Here is a 23854-nt window from a genome sequence, read left to right on the forward strand (position 1 = left end):
CCATTTAAAAAAAAAAAAAAAAAGAATGAAATCCTATCATTCATGACAACATGGATGAACCTGGATGACATGTTAAGTGAAATAAGTCAGGCACCAAAAGATAAATAATTCACGATCTCACTCATATATGGGAGCTAAAAAAAGAAGCTTATAGAAGTAGAGGATAATATTATGGTTATTAAATCTAGGAAGGGTAAGGGGAGAGGAGGACAGCAAGAAGTTGGTTAATGGATACAAAATTACTGTTATATAGGAGGAATAAATTCTAATGTTCAGTGGCGCTATAAGTTGAATAACAATAATTTCTTGTATATGTTCAAAAAACTAGAGGAGAGGCTTTTTTAATATTCCCAACACAAAAAAATGATAAATGTTTGAGGTGATAAATATCCTAACTACCCTGATTTGATCACTACACATTGCATACTTAGATTAATGTATCAGTCAGTACTCCATAAACATATACCATTATTATATGGTAATAAAAATTAAATAAATTAAACTAAAATTTAAATAAATAAATTTAAAATTAATAAAATTTAATTTAAATAAATTAAAGAAATAAATTTTTAAAGGCTCCTTTCCACAAAGCTTGATATTTAGAAGGATGCTCCTGGATTTTGACATTTCATTGACTCTCCATCTGTTTTCAAATCTAACCTGCCTCTCGCTCATACTTTCCTCCTCTGTTTTCATAACTTGGCAGTAGTACTCTTCGCCCAAGGAAAGCAGTTGAGACACGGCAGGTAGGACAGCAAATGCTCTTTTCATGGAGCACTGTAATAGAAGCCTGCATGTATGCAACGGCTGGCTGTACACTCATTAGCTCACTCTCAATTCAAGGCACAGGTACCTTAACAAATGACTTACATGTCTAAATGGATTTCATCCCAGATTAATCTAGGTAATTGGCAAAAGTCAGTGGTTAACTTATACAACTTCCACTCAGGAAAATGGAAAGCCATAATGAACTTTCAGGTAGTAAATGGTGAAAAAAAAAATACTGTTCCATTTATGACTCACAAGTATAAAAAGTATAAAAAGAGAAACTGGGGGAAAAAATAATTGTTTAATGGATGAATTTAATCTATCTTGTGTACTCTATTTTTTAAAAGGGGATACATGGTTAAGTCTTAATATTGAAGTGAAACATGTTCTGACAGTTAGTGCTCTGTAATCGGCTCCTATTTTACTCTGCTGGGACTCATAAAGCCTCCTGGGACTCGATGGGAGGTACCCAGTTTAAGGTCGCAATAGAATAGAATGGAAGTTACTCATCCAGAGAATCTTTCAGAAGTGTTCTAGCTAAATCTTGTTGCGGTACAAGCAATTAAAGTTTTCCAAGAGAAATAATCATTTAAGAATTCCAAATAAAGTGTGGCATGTAGAGAATCAGGGCTAAAATTTCCACTGCCTGATGCTATTAAGTACTAAGGTCTCAGAATAGGCCAAGATTACCCAATATCCTAATTAAAAGTGGAATCAGCAAAGCCAAAACTAACCACCAAGTGGAGAGATGACTAATTGCCCAGATGACAATACTGATATCTGCACGCAAGAGACTGCTGATGAAACTCCCTGAGGAAGTTAGATCCTAATGCACAGCAATGTCTGTTCTTCACCCTACGCACTCACGACAGACACTCTCACCCTTCTCTGCCTTTCTCAGCAGCTAGTCCAAGAGGGAGACAAAGAAATGGTTCAGGTATCAAAGAGCCAGATTTCCTCTGTGCAAAGCCATGTGTCCCAGTGGAATGCCCTCACTGAATATGATGCAATCACACTCCTTATTGTTCAGCTGGAGTAAAAAAAGCACATAATAAGGGTCCATATTCTCCATTCCGTCTTTTAATCCATGTAGAGAACTCAACAATTCCTTTATGGACCTGTGTGACTTCATTCCTCTTTAGTCCTCTCCCACACCTGAATCTTAGGTTGGTCCCCTCCACCTCCAGCAATAAAACTGCCAAGTATGCAGTGAGAAGGGAAGTGCAGGACAAGCAATCTTCATTTTCCCTTGGATTATCTGGTGGTAAGTGTCCACATGATAAAATAGCACTGAAACATGAGCAAAAATGTTTGCAGAAAAGCAGACTCACATTGTCAGCTTAATCTGAGACATCAGGGAATTCTAGCATAATTGTTCACATAGGCCCTGAGCTGTTTAAAGATCACACACACTCTGCTACTAACCTCCTAAATATACCAATCCCCATTGCTCAGAAAAGCTGAACCCAGAGCTACTGCTCCACCATTTCAGATTCTCCAGAAGTACTAAGTTATGGCCACCATCTTCCTAGGTGAGCAAAAGGCAAGAAAAGATTTCCTTACTGAAACATCACTGCAACAAAACACAGCTCTGAAGTGCTCTAAGAAGCCAAGAAAAATCGCAACTGGTTTTATTGTAGCAACACATTCAGTTCTCCACTCAACAAATCACAACTAGACCCACTGTTCAGTGAACAAGGTAAATTCTTACACATCAGGAAGCTTCAACAGACTTGGACCAGATTCACTCATCTCCCCAATTCCTCACCTTCCAGGTTTACATGTTGCCATTACCTGTATAAGTGACGATTGTCTTCAAAATCTTCCTGACCCCATTTTCCCTTGATGTCTTCAATAACGTGATTCTTCAGGAATTTTTTTAGCAGCTGGACCGTTTGTTTGCGGGTCACTTCGGGGCCAAAATTTTGACTGCACCTCAGCAGCTCATGCAGCCAATCCACAGCTTCGGCGGCTGTGAAACAATGCTCGTAGCTCTTGAAACGACAGCGATGTTTCCGTAAGGGCATCTTAGCACGAAAAAGCTCCACGGTCTCATTCCACTAGGTGAAAGAAAGAGAATGGCATTTAGTAATCAACTGATTTTTTTTAAGATTACTACATCCCAAATAATTAAAGCAAAGAATGCAATTTTTCCACTTAAATTGCTTTAATAACAGGTAGAGCCTTGAAAATGTTTTATCTACAGGCTTCAAACTCTAATAAAGTTTGGGAGAATGGATGGTGGTAATGGCTGTACAGCATTGTGAATGTACGTAGTGCCATAGAACTATATACTTTAAAAAACAGTTAAAATAGTTTTATATTATGTATATTTTACCACAATTAAAACAAAAATAATTTTTTTTTTTTTTTTTGAGATGGAGTCTAGCTTTGTCGCCCAGGCTGGAGTGCAGTGGTATGATCTCAGCTCACTGCAACCTCTGTCTCCCAGATTCAAGCGATTCTCCTGCCTCAGCCTCCCAAGTAGCTGGGATTACAGGCGCCCAATACCACACCCAGCTAATTTTTGTATTTTTAGTAGAGATGGAGTTTCACCATGCTGGTCAGGGTGGTCTCAAACTCTTGACCTCAAGTGATCCGGCCGCCTCGGCTTCACAAAGTGCTGGGATATACAGGAGTGAGCCACTGCACACAGCCTCAAAAATAGAAATTATTGATAGAAAAAAAACTCTAAAGAAAATACAATTTTTCAAGGGTGGTTCATCATTTATTCATTCAAGAAATATTTATTGAGGAGGTTGCCATCAAATTGTCCTATTAATGGATTTTTACATAAACGAAGAACGTACAGTAAATAATGATTAAAACTAAGCCTACTATGCAAACTTTGCTTTTTGGAGCCCCCTGTTTAGTATGACTTTACCTTCATTCAGCAAATATTTCTAGATTGCTTATTATGTGAAAGGCATTGGCGGGGGAGGAAAAGAGACGAAAAAGATAATACAGTGCCTGATGTCAAACAGCTCAAAACCACAAAGAATAAACCTTTGAAAAGTGATGAGCCAGTTTTTACTTACACGTAAAACAAAGCTTTTTGAAAGAATAGCTACTAGATACCTCAAACAATATATATTAGTTTAAAACTACCTCATGGTTCCTTGGAAAGGACCTACAAGTTTAAGTGTGCATGACATCTTCAGATACCACACTGAAAAGTAGACCGGGTAGAGAGAGCTCAGGCACTCTGTCAAACACTGCTGGGTTGAGAGGCCTATTCTACAACTGACCAGCAGGGCAACCTTTGACTCATTGCTAGGTAAGCCTCCGTTACTACAGGTGTAACACAGTACCCACATGATAGGGTTGTTACAAAGACCAGATGAGATAATATTGATGCAGCCTATCACAGTGTCTGTCACGAAAGAAGTGCTTAATAAACATTAGCCATTATAGCATCATTGCTGCTGTATTTATTAATATTATCAGGGTGAGTGTGGCTGTCAGAGCTGAGTGAGTACATTGGAAAGACCCCGGAATGGAGTCTCCATTGGCCATTAGTCCAGCATCTGCCAATAACTATGTGGCTTTGGTACAGTTCACACATTTCTCTAGGAATTTGTCCTAAATAAAAACATGGCCCCAGAAGCTCAGAAAATTTCAGATTTTGGGAGTCAAAAATCATGGAAATTAAAATGAGAGGTCTGCTAAGAAACAGCACACCACACACTGCTTGGATCCACTTCAGTTAAATCCAGGGAATATATATCCCATTGCTTCCACTTTATTCAGGAACCTTGCTTTGTCAAATCAAGTACATACTAACTCATTGTAATACACTGCTGGCAATGCTCACCACCCAATGATCCTAACCTTTAAGTTAAGAAACACTGGAACACCTCAGGATAACAGAATCAATCCCTGTGGAATGGGCAAAACATGAGGTATGGAGTCAGACCTGAGTCCAAATCCCAGTTCTGCCATATACTGGTTTCACAGGGCCTGGCATATGGTTAAGAACTGAAAAAAAATCCAGTTTCCTTCCACTACAAGATGCCACTAGGGGGCACGTGAACTGCCATGTCTCATAGCATCCTTGAAGACAAAAACCATATGTCTCTCTTAAATGTTACTTTCAAATAACTTCATGACAACTCAGCTTCTTTCTCCTTATATCTGTGAAGTTACATCAGTGAGCAGGAAATCAGGAAGCAAATAAATGACTTTTTTGTTCCCATTAGACTATAATATGTCCCAAATTTGTCTCCCCACTGTGTCTTTATATATATGAAATCCTCATAATAACCATCTTTCAGACGGAATTAAGAAATGTACTCAAATCTACCCAGCTAATAAGTGGTAGAACCAATCTGTATTTTCAAATCTATAACTTGAATTTTAAAAAATCTATGTTCTAGGCTACCCTCTTTGGGTCCCCTCCCTTTGTATGGGAGCTCTGTTTTCACTCTATTAAATCTTGCAACTGTACTCTTCTGGTCCATGTTTGTTACAGCTCAAGCTGAGCTTTTGCTGGCTGTCCACAGCTCACCGTCCACCACTGCTGTTTGATACCATCGCAGACCTGCTGCTGACTTCCATCCCTCCGGATCCGGCAGGGTGTCAGCTGTGCTCCTGAGCCAGCTAGGCGCCCACTGCTGCTCCTGATCCGGCTAGAGGCTTGCCATTGTTCCTGCACAGCTAAGTGCACGGGTTCATCCTAATGGAGCTGAACACTAGTCACTGGGTTCCATGGTTCTCTTCCTTGACCCACGGCTTCTAATAGATCTATAACACTCACTGCATGGCCCAAGATTCCATTCCTTGGAATCCGTGAGGCCAAGAACCCAAGGTCAGAGAACACAAGGCTTGCCACCATCTTGGAAGTGACCCACCACCATCTTGGAAACGGCCCAGGACCATCTTGGGAGCTCTGGGAGCAAGGACCCCCAGGTAACATTTTGGCGACCACGAAGGGACCTCCAAAGTGGTGAGTAATATTGGACCACTTTCACTTGCTATTCTGTCCTATCCTTCCTTAGAACTGGAGGAAAATACCGGGCACCTGTCAGCCAGTTAAAAACGATTAGCATGGCCGCGGGACTTAAGACTCAGGTGTGAGGCTATCTGAGGAAGAGCTTTTTAACAATCCCCAACCCAGAAGGGGTTGGGGACCTTGGTCTGCCTGGTCCCCAGAAGGGTTGGGGTCCTTGGTCTGCCTGGAGCCAGCTTCCACTTTCAGTTTTCTTGGGGAGGCTGAGGGCGGACTAGAGGCAGAAAGCTGTCGTCCCAAACCCCCGGCATTAGCCGGTTCAGATCATGGCGCAGCCAGAAGTCTCTACTCAACAGTCGCCCATGCATGCGCCCCCACCTTTCCTTCTGACCATACCTCCTGGGTCCCGACCACTTTCTTGAAAGCGTAGCCCCAAAATTCTCCTTACCTCTGAATCTACTTCCTCCAATCCCTGCCTCCTAGGTACTAATGGTTTAGACTTTAGATTTGGATTTCCTCTAGCAAGTTGTATCTCCAAAGCGATCTGAGGAAGCTCTACGCTGAGTCCTTAGGCATCTAGGCTATAAACCCAGGGAGTCTTATCCCTGGTGTCCCTCCCAATTTAGGCATACAGCTTTCCACATGAGCAGTTATGTGGGACCTGTTCCCCACCACCCTTGCCAGGACCCCAAGTTTGTAATGGCTAAGAGGAGGAGAGAGAGAGACATGGAAGAGAGAGAGAGACGGAGGGGAGAGAGAGAGAGACAGAGGGGAGAGAGAGAGACGGGGGGGAGAGAGAGAGGAAGTCAAAGGAAAAAAGAGAAAGAAATAGTTAAAAAAAAAAGTGTGCCCTATTCCTTTAAAAGCCAGGGTAAATTTAAAACCTATAATTGATAATTGAGGGTCTCCTCCGTGACCCTATAACACTCCAATACTACCTCACTGTCAGCGTAAACAAGGGCGTAGCCTGAAAACACTGAGACCACTGACAACCCATAGCTTTCCTATCAAAAATCCTTAACCCAGTAACCCGCGAATGTATTCAATCTGTAGCAACAACTGCTTTGCTAAAAGTAGAAAAATAACTTTTAGAGGAAACCTCATTGTGAGCACACCTCACCAGTTCAGAATTATTCTAAGTCAAAAAAGCAAAAAGGTAGCTTACTAACTCAAAAATCTTAAAGCATGGGGCTCTTCTGTTAGAAAAACGTAATTTAACACCAACCACTGATAATTCACTTAACCCAGATCCTAACAGGGGACTTAAATCTTAATTACCATACTAAGGTCCAACCAGACCTAGGAGGAACTCCCTTCAGGAAAGGACAATAGATGGTTCCTCCCAGGTGATTGAGGAAAAAACCACAATGGGTATTCAGTAATTGATAGGAAGACTCTTGTTGAAGCAGAGTTAGAAAAATTGCCTAATAACTAACTGGTCTCCTCAAACTTACAAGCTGTTTGCACTCCGTCAAGTCTTAAAGTACTTACAGAATCAAAAAGGACTATCTCAATCCTGACTCAAAAGGTTACCTACACCCTCACTGAAACAAATTTGCATAAGAACTGCTTTTATGGGTACACATCTTGATGGGGCAGCTGGGTTGTTATGAAATAGGAACCCAGTTCAGTTCTAGGACTCACCCCTGAGCACAAAGGCAATGTTGGGCACACTGGTAAAGGACCAGTAGAATCCAACAGTCCGGCCCCCTTTCTTTGTGGTCAAGAAAGGCGGGAAAAGGGATGCAGGTCTGCTACATTGGTGAGCATAACTAATCCGATAAGCAGAGGTCCATGGATGGTTACATACCCTGGAAAGGAATAAGCATTAGGATCATAGAGGACACTCTAGGAGTAATGCTCATCGGAAAATGACTAGGGGCGCTGGCATCCCTATGTTCTTTTTTCAGATGGGAAACATTCCCCTCCGCAAGGCAAAAACACCCCTAAGATGTATTCTGGAGAACTGGGACCAATTTGACCCTCAGACGCTAAGAAGAACTGACTTACATTCTTCTGCAGTACCACCTGATATCCTCTTCAAGGGGAGAAACCTGGCCTCCTGAGGGAAGTATAAATTATAACATCATCTTACAGCTAGACTTCTTTTGTAGAAAAGAAGGCAAATGGAGTGAAGTGCCATATGTACAAACTTTCTTTTCATTAAGAGACAACTCGCAATTATGTAAAAAGTGTGATTTATGCCCTCCAGGAAGCCCTCAGAGTCTACCTCCCTACCCCAGCATTCCCCTGACTCCTTCTCCAACTAATAAGGACCCCCCTTCAACCCAAACAGTCCAAAAGGAGATATATAAAGGGGTAAACAACAAACCAAAGAGTGCCAATAGTCCCCGATTATGCCCCCTCCAAGCAGTGGGAGGAGAAGAATTTGGCCCAGCCGGAGTGCATGTACCTTTTTCTCCCTCAGACTTAAAGCAAATTAAAATAGACCTAGGTAAATTATCAGATAACCCTGATGGCTGTATTGATGTTTTACAAAGGTTAGGACAATTCTATTATGTTAATCAATCCAGAATCGTCACTGAGAAAGTTAAAGAAATTCGAGATCAAATACAATGTAGAGCAGAGGAGCTTCAAAACACTGGACCCTGGGACCTCCTCAGTCAATGGATGCCCTGGATTCTCCCCTTCTTAGGACCTCTAACAGCTATAATATTGCTACACCTCTTTGGACTCTGTATCTTTAACCTCCTTGTTAAGTTTGTCCCTTCCAGAATTAAAGCTGTAAAACTACAAATCATTCTTCAAATGGAGCCCTAGATACAGTCCATGACCAAGATCTACCGTAGACCCCTAGACTGGCCTGCTAGCCCATGCTCCGATGTTAATGACATTGAAGGCACCCCTCCCGAGGAAATCTCAGCTGCACAACCCCTACTACGCCCCAATTCAGCAGGAAGCAGTTAGAGCAGTCATCGGCCAACCTCCCCAACAGCACTTGGTTTTTCCTGTGGAGAGGGGAAACTGAGAGACAGGACTAGCTGGATTTCCTAGGCCTACTAAGAATCCCTAAGGCTAGCTGAGAAGGTGGCCACTTCCACCTTTAAACACGGGGCTTGCAACTTAGCTCACACCCGACCAATCAGATAGTAAAGAGAGCTCACTAAAATGCTAATTAGGCAAAAATAGGAGGTAAAGATAGCCAATCATCTGTTGCCTGAGAGCACAGCAGGAGGGACAATGATTAGGATATAAACCCAGGCATTCAAGCTGGCAACGGCTGCCCTCTTTGGGTACCCTCCCTTTGTATGAGAGCTCTGTTTTCACTCTATTAAATTTTGCAACAAAAAAAAAAAAAAAAAAAAAAAAAAAAAAACCTATGTTCTACCTACAGTCTGCTGAAAATACAAAAATGTTAAAAGGAAATAACAGTCTCATCTCCATATTGTTTTAAAGCTAGCTCTAGAAAAGAATCTAATAAGTACTTGTTTAATAAATGCTTATATAATATGTGATCTCTTTTTTTTTTTTTTTCCAGCCACTTTACTTTTAGGGATTCACTATATAGAAGCAGCAATATAAGAGATTAAAAAGCATTTACAGGCCAGGTTCAGTGGTTTACACCTCTAATCCCAGCACTCTGGGAGGATGAGGTAGGCAGGACACCTGAACCAAGGAGTTCAAGACCAGCCTAGGCATCATGGAGAAACCCCATTTCTACAAAAAAATTTAAAAATTAGCCAGGTGTAGTGGTGTGTGCCTGTAGCCGCAGCTATTCGGGAAACTGAGGTGGGGGGCTGAAGTGGGAGGATCACTTGAGTCTGGGAGGTCAAGGCTGCAGTGAGCCATGATTGCACCACTGCCCTCCAGCCTGGGCGACAGAGTGAGACCCTGTCTCAAAGAAAGATAAAAGTATTCACAAGTTAAATTTTATTTAAACATGTTGAATTATATTTAATAAACCTGAGTGCTTTTTCAGATAAAGCATTTATAAGTATTTTTATATACTTATATTTATAAGTTTCATAATCAGAGAAAAATTAGAACTAATTTGCCATTTTATAATCAGATAAAAACCAGAACTAATTTGAATAAAATTGACTGAAGTGTGGAATAGCCATAAAACAAAATACTATCGATAGTTCCAAATAGAAATAGATATCGTAAATATAACTAAGTGGAAGAAAAACATACAAAACACTATATATAATCTGATCCTATCTGCTTTAGTATATGCATGTGAAAAGCTAAATGAATATATAACAAACTGTTCAAAAAAAAGAAAAGTCATCTCTTTTGAGGAAGGAATATAAGGCAACTTTTATTGTGTAATATATCTCTAATTTCTTCCTACATAATTACTTCAACATCTTTTTCGGAACATAGGCTCCCTGCCAGTCCTCCTAATGTCCTTAAAATTCATAGTCATATTCTCATTTTCTCCTCTCATTCAAGTCTGTCATTTTACAAATTCTGAATCTTTTATTTCTCAGCTCTCTTCCTATTTAAATCATATTTTTCTGATGTCACCTTTTTCTTTAAACTATATTTCTGATCTCAGAGTTATTTTTTTGTTTTTTTGCAGTTTTTTTTTGCCCAACCTTGGGTCATGTTTTCCCTTCTAATCATGTCTTTTATTCCAGATTTCATACTCTCTGCTGCCCAACCACCTGAGAAACTATTATCCTATTTCTCTTTTATTTTTGATGGCCAACCTTCTCAGCCACATTTATAATTCCTGAGCATACAACAGCAGGAGCCTGAGGGGCTGAAGTGGGGTTTGTGTATGCATGCACCCCAGATGTGTAGCACAGTGTGTGACCTACACTAGGTATTCAATAAGCAAGTGCTTAATCGATCTTTCACTTTTTCTACTTTTTTTTTTTTTTTTTTTGAGACGGAGTCTCACTATATAACCCAGGCTGGAGTGCAATGGCATGATCTCGGCTTAATGCAATCTCTACCTCCCGAGTTCAAGCAATTCTCCTGCCTCAGCCTCCCAAGTGGCTAGGATTACAGGCATGAGCCACCACACCCAGCTAATTTTTATATTTTTAGTAGAGATGAGGTTTCACCATGTTGGTCAGGCTAGTGTTGAACTCCTGACCTTAGATAATCCACCCACCTCAGCCTCCCAAAGTGCTGGGATTACATGCGTGAGCCACCACACCCAGCACTTTTTCTACTCTTTTTAACCAACTTCTCAACCTCACAAAATTTAATCCCACTAATTCCTAATCATGTCTTCCTCCTGGCCAAATTGAAATAGCTTTTTATTCTTATCCACATTAATCTGTCTACTTCTTTTGACACTGTTATGAGTCATGCTCCAAATTAAGTTAGTCCAAATTTAATATCTTTAATTTAAAAACACACAGAAACAAGGCAAGCCATGAGTAGGATAAGATATATCTGTCATGCCTAAACAAAACAAAAAAAATCAATAAGAAAAAGACACTCCAATTAAAAAATGAAAAAAAAAATTTAAACAGGCATATCATAAAAAAGATCTTCAAATGTCCTATAACATACACAAAGATGTTAAACCTCATTAATTATCAATGCAATGTAAAAGAACTCAACAAGTCAATATCATGACATGGCTATCAGAATAACTAAAATGAAAGACAGGCTGATCTAACGATCCCACTTTTCGGTATTTGGCCAAAAGATTTAAAGTCAAGATGTGAAAGAGATGTCTGCACTCCCAAGTGCATTGAAACACTATTTACAAGAGTTAAGTTATGGAATCAACCTAAAAGTCCATCAACAGATAAATGAATAAAGAAAACGTGGTAAACGTATACAATATAATACTATTCAGCCTTTAAAAAAAGAAAGAAATGTTGTCATTTGCAAGGACATGGATGGAAGTGGAGAACATTATGCCAAGTGAAATAAGCCAGGAACAGAAAGACAAATAATGCCTATTCTCATTTATATGTGGAATCTAAAACAACTGAATTCAAAGAGGCAAAAAGCAGAATGGTGGTAACCAGAGACTGAGGGGAGTAGAGAACGGGGAGATAATGGTCAAAGGGAACAAAGCCTTAACTAGACAGGAAATTATCTTTTTTGTTTGAGGTATCTTGCACATCATGGTAAAGACATTAATAATAATGTACATTCAGAATCTGAGACTAAATTTCAAGTGTACAACAAAAAAATGTTAAGTATTTGAGGTGATGGATATGGTAATTAGCTTGATTTAATTATTCCATTGAATTCATAAATCATAACATCATTTTGTTCCCTACGAATATATACAACTATAATTTGTCAGTTTACAATTTTAAAAACTAAAAAAATTTTTTAGAGACCTAAAACATAAGAAAAAAGATAGGCAATACTAAGTGCTGGTAAGAATGTGAAAGTACTAGAAATCTCATACACTGCTGAAAGGAATGTAAATTGGTGTGACCAGTTTGGAAAACAGATTGGCAGTATCTACAAAAGCTAAATATCTGAACACCTTATAACTCAGCAATTCTACTCCTAAGCATATACCCAACAGAAATCCATATATATGTTCCCCAGAAGACACATTATTCATAATGGCACTATCCATAATAGGCAGAAACAACCCAAATGTCCATCAACATAAGTTTTAATATATTCACCAATAGAATGCAGTGAAAATGAACAAACTATTGCTACATGCCACAACATAGACGAATTTCAGAAAATAATACTGAGATGAAGAGGCCAGATATGAAAAGTAAATACTATATGATTCCATTTACTTGAAGTACAAAAGCAGGCCAAATGATCCGTGATATTTGAAGTAATGATAGTAGTTACCTTCATAAGGAGGTAGGGACCAAGTGGGGGAAAGGAGACTTCTACAGTGCTAGTAATATGATATTCCTTGATCTAAGTGTTGGTTACATGGGATGCTCACTTTATGAAAATTTGTTGAGTTGTATACTTTCTATACAACTCAACAAATTTTTTTGAGCATTTTTATGTACGTTATGCCTAATTAACACCTAAAAACAAAAACACATAATATACATACGCACCTGCTCACATACTAAAATCCTCCTTAAGAGCAATCCACAGTTGTAGATTATTACTCACATGAAAGATGGCAAATATGAACTGGTTGGTTGGGGTGGTAAACTGGGTGTGGAAGAGAGTAGGGAGGTTGGAGAAGAAACCAAGTGAGTGGATGAAGGAGGGAAAGTATGTAAACAGGAAAAGCAGAGCAAAGGCTAAATAATGAATAGTAGAAAGGGAGCCCATAAAGAGTCCAACAACGCTGATTTAACTTCTCTACCTATCCACCCACTTTACAAGGTTATTGTAAGATCAAATGAGATCATAACTATAAAAGTCCTTTGTTAAAAATGTGTTCCTCAAATATAAGGATAATATATAAAATGTCCAGGATATCTCTTAAATTACAAGGTTCATCTATTCTAGAGCTGGAAAAAAATCTTTGGGACAAAATCAAGACCTTAGCAGGATACACAACTTAGCAAATGTCATTCAGGTACTTAGTCTGTGAATAAGATCTGGAATCCCGTGCTACGGACTTTTCTTCAAGTAGTCATTTCACTATACCAAGTACCTATGGATATTATCACACCTTTAAACAATTTTCACGTATTTTTAATCATTGATTATTGATTTTTTTAATACATGCTCTGATACCTAGCTTTCATTTATCATTAGATTTTTGCACCAAAAAGGCATAATGAAGTATGTAGAGTCGGGGGGAGGGTTAATAAAAAAGATTTTTATTTTATGTTGGTTGAACAATCATAATCATGAACTAAAATTACTTACTGCATAATACTTTATGCATTACATAAACATAATGAAGACATGGGTCTCTGGGACCCAATATTTCCAAATATCACTAGATATATCCACTAATTAACCCAGTTTGGTTAGCAGTTCTTCTGTTTGTTCTTTTAATTACAGAAGTAATAACACTCATTGAAACAAACGAATTAAATACAGAAGTATACACAAAAGAGTTTGCATGTCTTACTCCATACCTATCACATACAGACACATAGACGGAATTTTTCCTTTGTAGGTGTGTTGTTTGTTGTTGTTTGCCATTTTAAGAAATGAGATCAATCATGTTGTATATGTTATAATACAACAAGACTTGCACCTAACATAGATATCTCTCTGCATCATACCTGCAAATCTAGCCCATTCTTAAGAATGTTCCGTAATTTCTTCTGCCATTTTCTAACAAACGGTCATCCAAGTTGTGCCCAGTTCAGTTTTTACAAATACATTAGAAGTATATACATGTTTATATAACCTAAAGTAGCAAGGCTTTTGTTTATTTTTGATAGATTTCTAAAAAATATCAGCATATTTAAATCAGTTGTAGCAAGTCACACTTCCACCAACAATGTGGGAGCCTAAAGCCTTACACTTTGGCCTACACTAGACGCTATCATTCCTTTCATTTCTGCCAATCTATGTAAAAGAAATTATAGATCCATATTTTGTTTGCATTTTCATATATTTACCTTTAGTCATGTTCCTTTCTTCTTCTGAGATTTGCCATTTTTCTATTGGGTTGTCTCTTTTTTAAAATCAATTTTAAGAACTGTTTAATCTGTTAATGTTTAAGGGCATAGAAGTCAGGAAAGTTAATCAGTTTTGTTCAGTTCAATATCCTCACAACAAAGACCAGTGCCTGACATATGGTATACTCATTTAATATGTACTGATGAATATAGAATATTAAACCTTTTTCTTATATGTTAAGAATGTTTTATCTTAGTCTATCAATTTATTTACATAGTCTGTAGCTATACAATGATTTTTGTTGTAGATGTTGATGTTTTTATAAGGAAATAAAATCTGTTTTCTTTATCAGTTCAGGGTTTATTCTCTTAAAGCTTCCCCATCCAGAGGTATTAAAATATTTATCAAAATTTTCTTTTAATATTTTAGAGGGTATCTTTTTTAATATGTAAACCTTTAACTGAATTTTGTATGGTGGGAGGCAGGGGATCTCTATTTTTTTCTGGATGGACAATTGTGTTAGTCCATTCTTGCATTGCTATAAAGAAATACCTGAGACTGGGTAATTTATAAAGGAAAGAGGTTTAATCGGCTTACGGTTCTGCAGAGTGTATAAGAAACATGGTGCCAGCATCTGCTCAGTTTCTCGTGAGGTCTCAGGAAGCTTTTATTCAAGGCAGAAGGTGAAGCAGAAGCAGGCAGAAGGAGGCACGTAACAAGGAGGAGCAAAAGAGAGCGAGGGACAAGGTGCCACGCTTTTTTTTTTTTTGAGTCGGACTCTTGCTCTGTCACTGAGGCTGGAGTGCAGTGGCGAGATCTCGGTTCACTGCAAGCTCCACCTCTCAGGTTCACGCCATTCTTCTGCCTCAGCCTCCCCAGCAGCTGGGACTACAGGCGCATGCCACCACACCTGGCTAATTTTTTTGTATTTTTAGTAGAGACCAGGGTTTCACCATGTTAGCCAGGATGGTCTCAATCTCCTGACCTTGTGATCCGCCTGCCTCGGCCTCCCAAAGTGCTGGGATTACAGGCATGAGCCACCGCACCCAGCCAGGTGCCACACTTTTAAACAATCAGATCTCACATGAACTCAGAGTGAAAACTCACTAATTATCATGAGGACAGTAACAGTCCATTCATGATCTGCCCCAGTGACCCAAACACCTCCCACTAGGCCACACCTCCAACACTGGGAATTACATTTCAATATGAGATTTGGAGGGGACAAATGTCCAAACCATATCAAGAGTCAATTATGCCATGCTTTTCTAAATGAACAGAAACACTATTAAGTAACCTTACATATCACATTTCTTGATTGTTTCTATCCTATTGAACAACTATCTGTTCCTGTGTAATACCATACAGTTGTCATTACAGTCAATACCAAGTATAAATCTCTGGTAGGACAAGGCCCCTGTCTTCTTTGTGAGGGAATGTGAAAACTTCTTTTTTTTTTTTTGAGACAGAGTCTCACTCTGCCACCCAGGTTGTAGTGCAGTGGCGAGATCTCGGCTCACTGCAACCTCCAGCTCCCTGGTTCAAGCGATTCTCCTGCCTCAGCCTCCAGAGTAGCTGGATTAGAGGCATGTGCCACCACACCCAGCTAATTTTTGTATTTTTAGTAGAGACGGGATGTCACCATGTTAGCTAGGATGGTCTTGATCTCCTGACCTCGTGATCCACCCGCCTTGGCCTCCCAAAGTGCTGAGATTACAGGCATGAGCCACTACAACCGGCGTGAAAACTTTTTTGTGAGGTTCATTTCTCTTTGTGACGGAAAATTTTTTTCAACTCTCAGATTTTTACTCTTCAGCAGGAGCTTTCAATTCATTGCATTCTCCCACACAGGGAAAAAAAAAATCCATTAGGATTTAGAATGGATTAACTGCTCTATTGCTATTGACTTTTATTTCATAATAGAAATATGAAACAGAAAATGTCTAATAAAACATCTTTATCAAAGTCTCATTGCCCCTTTTAAAAAGACAATTTATAAATAGACTTTTGAGTTTACTTATTTTGATTTTGAATGGCATTTATCATTATGGGTTGTATTTCCTTCATATATGAGATACTTTAGATTTTTCAAAGCCTGCTGAGGTCACCTTGGTCTCTGTTCCCACTTATTTCCAAATATAACTAGGGGTTATTTGGCTACCCCACTCAGAAAGAAAAATAATTATCTTTAAATAATCTAGCAATATACCATTCTCAGTCACATTTGGAAACAAAATATCCTATGTCAACAAAGAACAAGAAAGAGCTTGAATTTTTTTTCATGACATTATATTTGAAGAGAATCTTTATAGCAAATGGAACAAAACATTTGTTTTATGATTTTAAAACACTGTTTGTTTTGCTTTACTTATTAATTTCAGTCCCCTAGTTTCTCAGGAAAAAACAAAATCACACAATTGTTTTTGCTTAACATGATGAGGCAAACTATAAGACATATACCTACTGCTGTGCGTCCTGTTCTTTTCTCCAGGATATTCCATTTCCTTTCTTCTTAGTACCAAAAATATTATGATAGCAGTGCTATAAAGGAAACTGATTGGTGTGGGAATTCAGTGCAACCAATTCTAGATCTACTTGTACTTGCCACATCCTTGTTGTGTGATCTTGCCATTCTAACTCTCAGATTCAGTGAAAGCTATATGTCTTTTAAAGTTTATCAGTTGCATCAGACCATATATATAACTCAGAATAAGTTCAAAGATAAGAAGATGTAAGCAGTTTCTAGAAAAAAATTTTCTTTCTCTCTACTTGAATGAACTATTGACACCAAGTTTACAAAAATGAAAGTGATTTCAATGAAAATGTATACATGGCTAATTAGCTTCATATTTACATGAAAGTGATTTCAAAGAAAATGTATAAATGACTAATTAGCTTCACATTTATCATGAGTTGGGGCTATTTGACTTTTGCCATAACATTTTACCTAATCTATAAAATGTTATTTTCAAATAAGACTTTGGAGCTTTAGAAAAATGGAGCTGTACATGCTTTGAGAAAGTAAAGTGAGCCATGAAAGGAGAAAATAAAGGCCTAGTTTTTGTATCCCAATAGATTTTTACCAACCTTTCCCTGAAGAAAGTTTAGAATGAGCATAATGGGAAAAGGGGGAAATTGCATGTTGTGGATGGAGGAAGGAAAGGTCAGCTATGTCCAATAAGTAAAGAGAGGACTAGTCTCAAACTATTCAACATATGATTTACCTAGCAAAAGCTTTAAGTCACAGCTGAATTACATTGGGGAAACAATTACAGGTTTTATAATGGAAAGAAGCATCTTCAATGTTGGCTGCAATCACTGACAGCAGGAATACTCACTTTTGAAAAAATAAAAATGGCCATTGTTTTCTGCTTTCCAAATCTTAGTTTAATATTATGTTCCTCAAACACTATAAAGTTGAGAACTGAAATGATTACCTGGGAAATTCTGGTGAAACTGAGGTGTTTGTTTCATTAATTATCCACGTCATTTATCTTCTTAACTTAACCTAAATTTAGCCTGAATATCATTTGTTAGAGACTGAAGACTTTTAGAGAGCAGAGAGCACCTTTTTTTAATTAAATAAATTCCTTTGATAATATTTTAATGTGACTCAAGAATCCAGCAGTATCTATATATGGGCCCTCTGCATCAATGAAAAGAAGTACCTCATACAATTCTGTGAATATGAGACTAAAATACAATTTCAATTATGAGGTAATTTCTTTTTTTTTTTTTTTGTAGTCTAATGCAGGAAGAATGAAGACTAGTCATGTCGAGAACCAGAGCCGCACTACGTTTTCCTTATGTAAGTCCTGTAAATAAATTGGTGAAGGGAATCATCAAATGCCTTATTTTCCTTCCCGCAAAGAGAATAAACCTTTTTGAAAGTCCCTGATAAGGTACAACCCTTATCCCTAAAGTTAGACCTACCAATAGCCGTGACCCCAGATCATTCTGGTGTCTGTATGGAGTGTTTGCAAAGATGAGTGCAATAATTCTTCCCATCCTCTCCACATGCACCTCTGTGGCTTTGCTACTCCGCCCATCAAGAAATGGAGTTGAATTTCTAGAATCTGGATTTAGCTGTTTAACTTGCTTTGCCCAATGAGATTTGAACAAAAAGTAACAAGCTGAAACTTCCTTTTAGCTTTGTTGGAACCATGAGACCACTAGGTGAAGATGCCTCCGATAAACTGTTAGAGATATCTGACCCAGGTAATAGCCAGGACCAAGTCAAGCAGCCATCTTCCATCATCCAGTACTAGCCAAGTCATATTACTTGTGGCACATGAGTGAACTCCACAGAAGAACCGTTGACATGAGTCTAGCCCAGATTACTGATCCAAAGGATAATCAAATAAAATGCTTATCTTTTTGCCAATGTCACAGACTCTCCCAAGTCCTCTTTTTTTTTTTGGAGACGGAGTTTTGCTCTTGTTGCCCAGGCTGGAGTGCAATGATGCACTCTTGGCTCAGTGCAACCTCTACCTCCCAGGTTCAAGCGATTCTCCTGCCTCAGCCTCCCAAGTAGGTGGGATTACAGGCAGGTGCCACCATGCCCAGCTAGTTTTTGTATTTTTAGTAGAGACAGGGTTTTGCTGTGTTGGCCAGGCTGGTCTCAAACTCCTGACCTCAGGTGATCCATCCACCTTGGCCTCCCAAAGTGCTGGGATTACAGGAATGAGCCACCGTGCCCAGCCCCAAGTTCCCTTAAATCATGTAAAATTTCATGAGTATGTGGCACGTGCAGTTTTCGGTGAAGAGGATCCTTAATCTTCATCAGCTTCTCAAAGTGATCTATGAGCCAAATTTAAAAAGACCCATCAGCACCAACTATGGTTTCTCTTCCAGAAGCTGGCCTTCTCAGCTCTGGCTTGACCTACTGGTATAGTGTGTAGCTGGCTTTGGAAAGAAAAGGAAACCCTATTTACATTATCTGTATTCCAGCATCCTCACCTCTTCCATAAGTCTAGCCGAGTAAGAGTTTGGATCTTAGTTCCCACCTTTTCCTGTGTATTCATTATGATGCATGGAGCGATGAGAGTAATTCCCATGTTAAATGTGGCCAGAGAGGTTGGCAGACCAAGGAGCAAGTTACCGTCCTCACAGATTACCATTACACTTCCACAGAAAGTCCTCTAAACACCTGCCACAGATATTACCAAATTGTCACCCTTTATTGCATTATAGTAAGCCTTTGAGGTAGAAATCACTAAAATTACTTGCTCCAGGCCATAAAGCAGACCAAGTACACCTCAATACCAAAGCTTTTCTCCCAGGAAAAAAAAAAAACGGACCCAGGGACCCTCAGGGTCGGCAAAGACTCTTCTAAAACATCTGTCCGGGCCAGCTCCTCAGTTGGATCGGTGCTGACAGAAACAGAAACGCCAGGGGCCGGAAATGTGGCCAGGACGATGCCCCTCTGTTCTGGGCACCGTTTGTTCGAATACCTCGTCAGGTATCATCAGGTGTCACTCAGGAAGGAGACACGCCCTGCCTGGACTGCAGCGAACGCTGAGCGTTACGGGGTACGTGGTGGCCCTCAGGTTACCGACCGGGTCCGTTAGATTCCAGAGGACAAAAGGCAGGGAGCAGCCTGGTCTTGGGGTCTTTAAATAGAGAGGTGCCATCTACTGCCGAAAACCAAGTCAACATCTCGGGACAAAGCTGCACTCACCCCCGGCCGGCTGAGCTCTGGGCCCCTTTAGCCTTTCTTTGAGCCTGGTCCAGTAAAAAGCAGCCCCAGCAGTCCCAGCTGAAACGCTCCACACCCGGGCCCCGCTGAACTGCAGAAGCGAAGACTGACAAGCACTCTGTCCGCTCGTAGAGTGGGAGCTCGCGGCACCGGCGGCTCCGCCCAGGCCCCCGCACACTCACTCACCAGCCTGGTAGCTCTGTAAGGCCCGGGCCCCACGATGCGATGCTCCATGGCTAGTAGGCAGCAGCGGCAGCAGCCGCGCCAGCGCCGATCCCCGCCAGCCGGCGGAGCAGCAGTTTGAATCCCAAGCCCGCGGGCTCCGGGCGCTGATTGGGCGGCGCGAAGGTACGTCACCGGAACTGCGCAGAGTGGGCGGGGATGTCGGTGTCTCTCCGAGACCCGCGGCGCATGGAGCTCCGGCTGCCAACTTGCCTGAGGTGAAATCTGTTGCCCACCCTGGTCCCACCGTGCGAGCACACCTGGGCAGGTGCGACTACGGGGCCAGGGGCGTCTCCCCCGCGCTGGACAACGCTGTGCAGCGCCCTTCCCAGATTTCTGCGTCGGAGCAACACAAACACACGCATTCTTTACAAAAGGGTCAATAAAAGGGTGTTACCCAACGACCGAAACCCAGCTTTGGGCCGCGTGGATAAATCCCTGTCCTCCCTACCAAGTGCACTATGAGCCTGGAGGTGCTGCTAACTCTGGGAGAAGCAGGTAATGAAATGAAGCGAGGCGACAGCTTTTACTAATGGAGGGACATTTAAAAACAGGATAGAGAGCACATGGCCACAAGGAACGTAGACAGTATGTAAGGGCAATAAAGAGCGGGAAGGGAGCCCAGATTATCTTCTGTTTGTTCTCTTGATAGTCTTTTCTCCTTTGAGTTCTATGTTTTGTATTGGACTGATATTTTTAGTCCTTGGCAATAGGGTTGTGAGTCCTTTTTTGACTGCTTAGAATTTTCTCCCTGGGAATTGCTTGTCCGATTTGCAATATTTCAGAGGGACAAATGAAGTAACTCCATATACTTACGACTCTGTACCCTACTCAAATTTGTTCATCTCTGTAGGTACCCAGGATAAGACGTTGAAGGAGTGAAGATGTGCCATTCCAAAATATGCGTAATTGGTATATTGATTATTTCGAGCGGAAAACATTGGAGAAATGGTAGTTTCAGAAAGGGCAAGCTGACCGGCCTCTTCCGATGCAGCAGGCCATAAAGATTTCTCTGGGTCGGGCATCCTCTCCCTACCACGGTGAGAAAATAGTCCGTATCACCGAAGGCTTGAAATTGAAGGCTGCAGTTGACCTGAATAAACATTCTTAACGAAGTAACCCTATCTTCCACTAGGAGATACAGGGAATTTTTTACATTTATCTTCCAGTGACTCCCTAGAAAATGTTACTGTCTTTGTGAGCTATGGAAGTTACTCGAGTCACAGGGCACCAAAATATGTTAGCAGCTGCCCATATCCGAGACACCGCCCCAAAGTATGTTACAGGCAGCGAATCCCTATAGATCTGCAGCACCCTCAATCGTTGCCTCCTCAGAAGAAAGAATTCGAGTGAGGGGCTTAAGACGGAAGGAGAGACCCAGGCAAGTATTAGACCAGAAGTGAAAATTTATTAAAAAGCTTTGAATGAAAGGAAGTACACTTTGGAATGAAAGGAAGCCAGTGACTTGAGAGATCTAGTGAATAGTTTGACCTTTTGACCTGGGGTTTTATACGTTGGCATACTTCTGGGGTCTTGCTTTGGGGCTTTGCATTACTTCTCTCCTGATTCTTCCCTTGGGGTGGGCTGTCCACATGCGCATACTTGAGCCCACTTGCCCAACTCCTAAGATCTTATCAGGAAGCCTCTGATCAACAGTTCAAGTGTTTTCTATTAGGAGACTGCCTTTCCCTGGTGCTGGCTGTGACCAACTATTATTTTAGAGAGACAATTAACAACCGCCTGACCATCACCTGATGGCTGCCTGACATTCCTGATGTGTGTGTGTGTGTATGAGGGGGAGCCCTCTCCTGCCCTGCTCATGCCTGACTAGCTACTTATACTGTAACACCTTAGCCAAATTTTCTTTGTCATGGCTTTTCTTCTCAAATGTATCTCTCTTTGTCTAAAAAAATAAGTGAAAGCATCTTCGGCCATTTCTTCAGACTTCACTCTCTTGTGAAGATCCCCATGTGTATGTAAAACTAATAAAATGTGTATACTTTTCTCCTGGCAATCTTCCTGGTGTCAGTGTGGTTTCTAGATACAGCTGGAGAGCTCATTAAGAGGTAAAAGGGAGCTTGGAAGTGACCTCTGGCTCCCCTATAACATGATGAGAAAGACCTAAGTAAGGGATTGGACTCCCACCTCTTCTCATCCTCAAAACCACACCACTACCACCACCCATTTGCTGCTTTAGGTTTTTACTTAGCCCAAGAAATGTCCGAGATGATACATACATATTGCTTTTGTAATTAGAAAAAACAATTAAAAATTTTTTTGTTACTTCCAGTAAGTGAATCCTTATCAGAACTTTTTTTTTTTTTAACCTCTAAGCTCTATGGAAGAGAGCTTGTCTTCCGTGCTGCTTGTCCTTGGCAAGGAATATAAAGGGATACTTGTGTTCTTGACACAAGAAACAGGAGAAAGGGAATTTTAGAGCCTTGTCTGTCTGAGACCTGCCACCGTCTATGATGGTGGTGAAACTGGAATCTGATACAAAACATCGTGTCCAGCATTATGCAGCTCTCTAGTTCTGTAAGTATCACAGACTGTGAAACTCCATAGATCTGGATTTCAATAATGACTGGTACTACTTACCAGCGGAGTGACTTCAAGCTAATTATTTAATTTCCATCTACGCACTGGTAAACTGGGAACATTAATGATTATCTTGCAGAGTCGTAAGGATGTATGTAAAGTGCTAAATATAGTGCTCAGCATATATTTACAGTGCCTAGCATATATCAGTAATAAAAAGAACTATATATATTTTTTTTAAATGATACCAGCTTCTTGAGCATTTCCCAAGAGCCTGTTATTAGCCATAGACAAGATGGCTATTACTAGAAAGGCATACTTCCAAAAGATCTATATATCAGAAGCCACAAAGAGTCGTTGCAGGGGCCGGGGGCATCTGGACAATGCCGTGCAGCACCCTTCCCAGACTTCTGCACCCACACAACACAAACATGTACACTGTTTCTCTACAAAAGGGTCAATAAAAGGTTGTCATCCAGTGATGCCTCACGCCTATAATCCCAGTACTTTGGGAGACCAAGGCAGGTGGATCACTTGAGCCCAGGAGTTCAAGACCAGCCTGGGTAACATGGCAAAACCCTGTCTCTACTAAAACTATGAAAATTAGCTGGCTGTGGTGGCACACTCCTGTAGTCCCAGCTTACTCAGGAGGCTGAGGTGGGAGAATCGCTTCAACCCAGGAGGTGGAAGCTGCAGTGAGCCAGGATCGCCCCACTACACTCCAGGCTAGGTGACAGTGAGATGTCTCTAAATAAATAAATAAATGCCTCAAAGAAATCGAGGTTTTACATTTGTTCATTCACTTATTCAGCAAGTATGTAAGAATACACTACTGTGTGCCAGCTGTAATTCCAGTCACTGAAATCATGCAATAGATAAAATGCAGCTTCTAGGAGCTGACTCCTAAGTAGAGGAAGGGATGACAAGCTAGCTATAATACATTCAAATATGTATTATATATCAGGTGGTGATTGAGTACTGAGAAGAAAAGTAAGACTAAAGTGGAGAGGGTGGTAGGGGGAAGTTGCTGTTTTGGTTCAGGTAGTCAGGGAAGGCATCTTTGATGACGTGACATCTGAGTAGATGATCTGAGTGAAGTAAGGGGTAGTTGTCTGCGGAAGAGCTTCTAAGCCAAAAAATGAACAGCCCATGAGAAACTTCCAGGAGACATGGGAAGGAGGCTGGTGCTGACTAAAGTGAGGGAGTAAAAGGGGCAGTGG

General features: G+C 40.4%; 1 protein-coding gene and 1 long non-coding RNA gene across 3 annotated transcripts in view; one reads left to right on the forward strand and one right to left on the reverse strand.

Moving 5' to 3' along the window:
• The window catches only part of DEPDC1B (DEP domain containing 1B), a 115328-nt gene extending 95150 nt beyond the window's left edge, over positions 1 to 20178 (reverse strand). Inside the window, exons 1-2 of one of the 2 annotated variants that reach the window (XM_003899703.5) lie at positions 20061 to 20178; positions 2563 to 2828 (exon numbers count right to left, since the gene is read on the reverse strand). In XM_003899703.5, the coding sequence (XP_003899752.1) occupies positions 2563 to 2828; positions 20061 to 20108 (314 nt within the window). In that variant the 5' untranslated portion in view covers positions 20109 to 20178. The other variant, XM_031666179.1, reaches the window with a different exon arrangement.
• An 83-nt stretch (positions 20179 to 20261) lies between these two features.
• Positions 20262 to 22110, forward strand: LOC110743466. The gene is made up of 2 exons (XR_002522562.2): positions 20262 to 20594; positions 20950 to 22110. It is a non-coding gene; the product is annotated as an uncharacterized LOC110743466 (long non-coding RNA).
• The last annotated feature ends 1744 nt before the right edge of the window (positions 22111 to 23854 follow it).

Source organism: Papio anubis, chromosome 5 (genome assembly GCF_008728515.1).
Source record: "Papio anubis isolate 15944 chromosome 5, Panubis1.0, whole genome shotgun sequence".
NCBI classification, from domain to species: domain Eukaryota; kingdom Metazoa; phylum Chordata; class Mammalia; order Primates; family Cercopithecidae; genus Papio; species Papio anubis.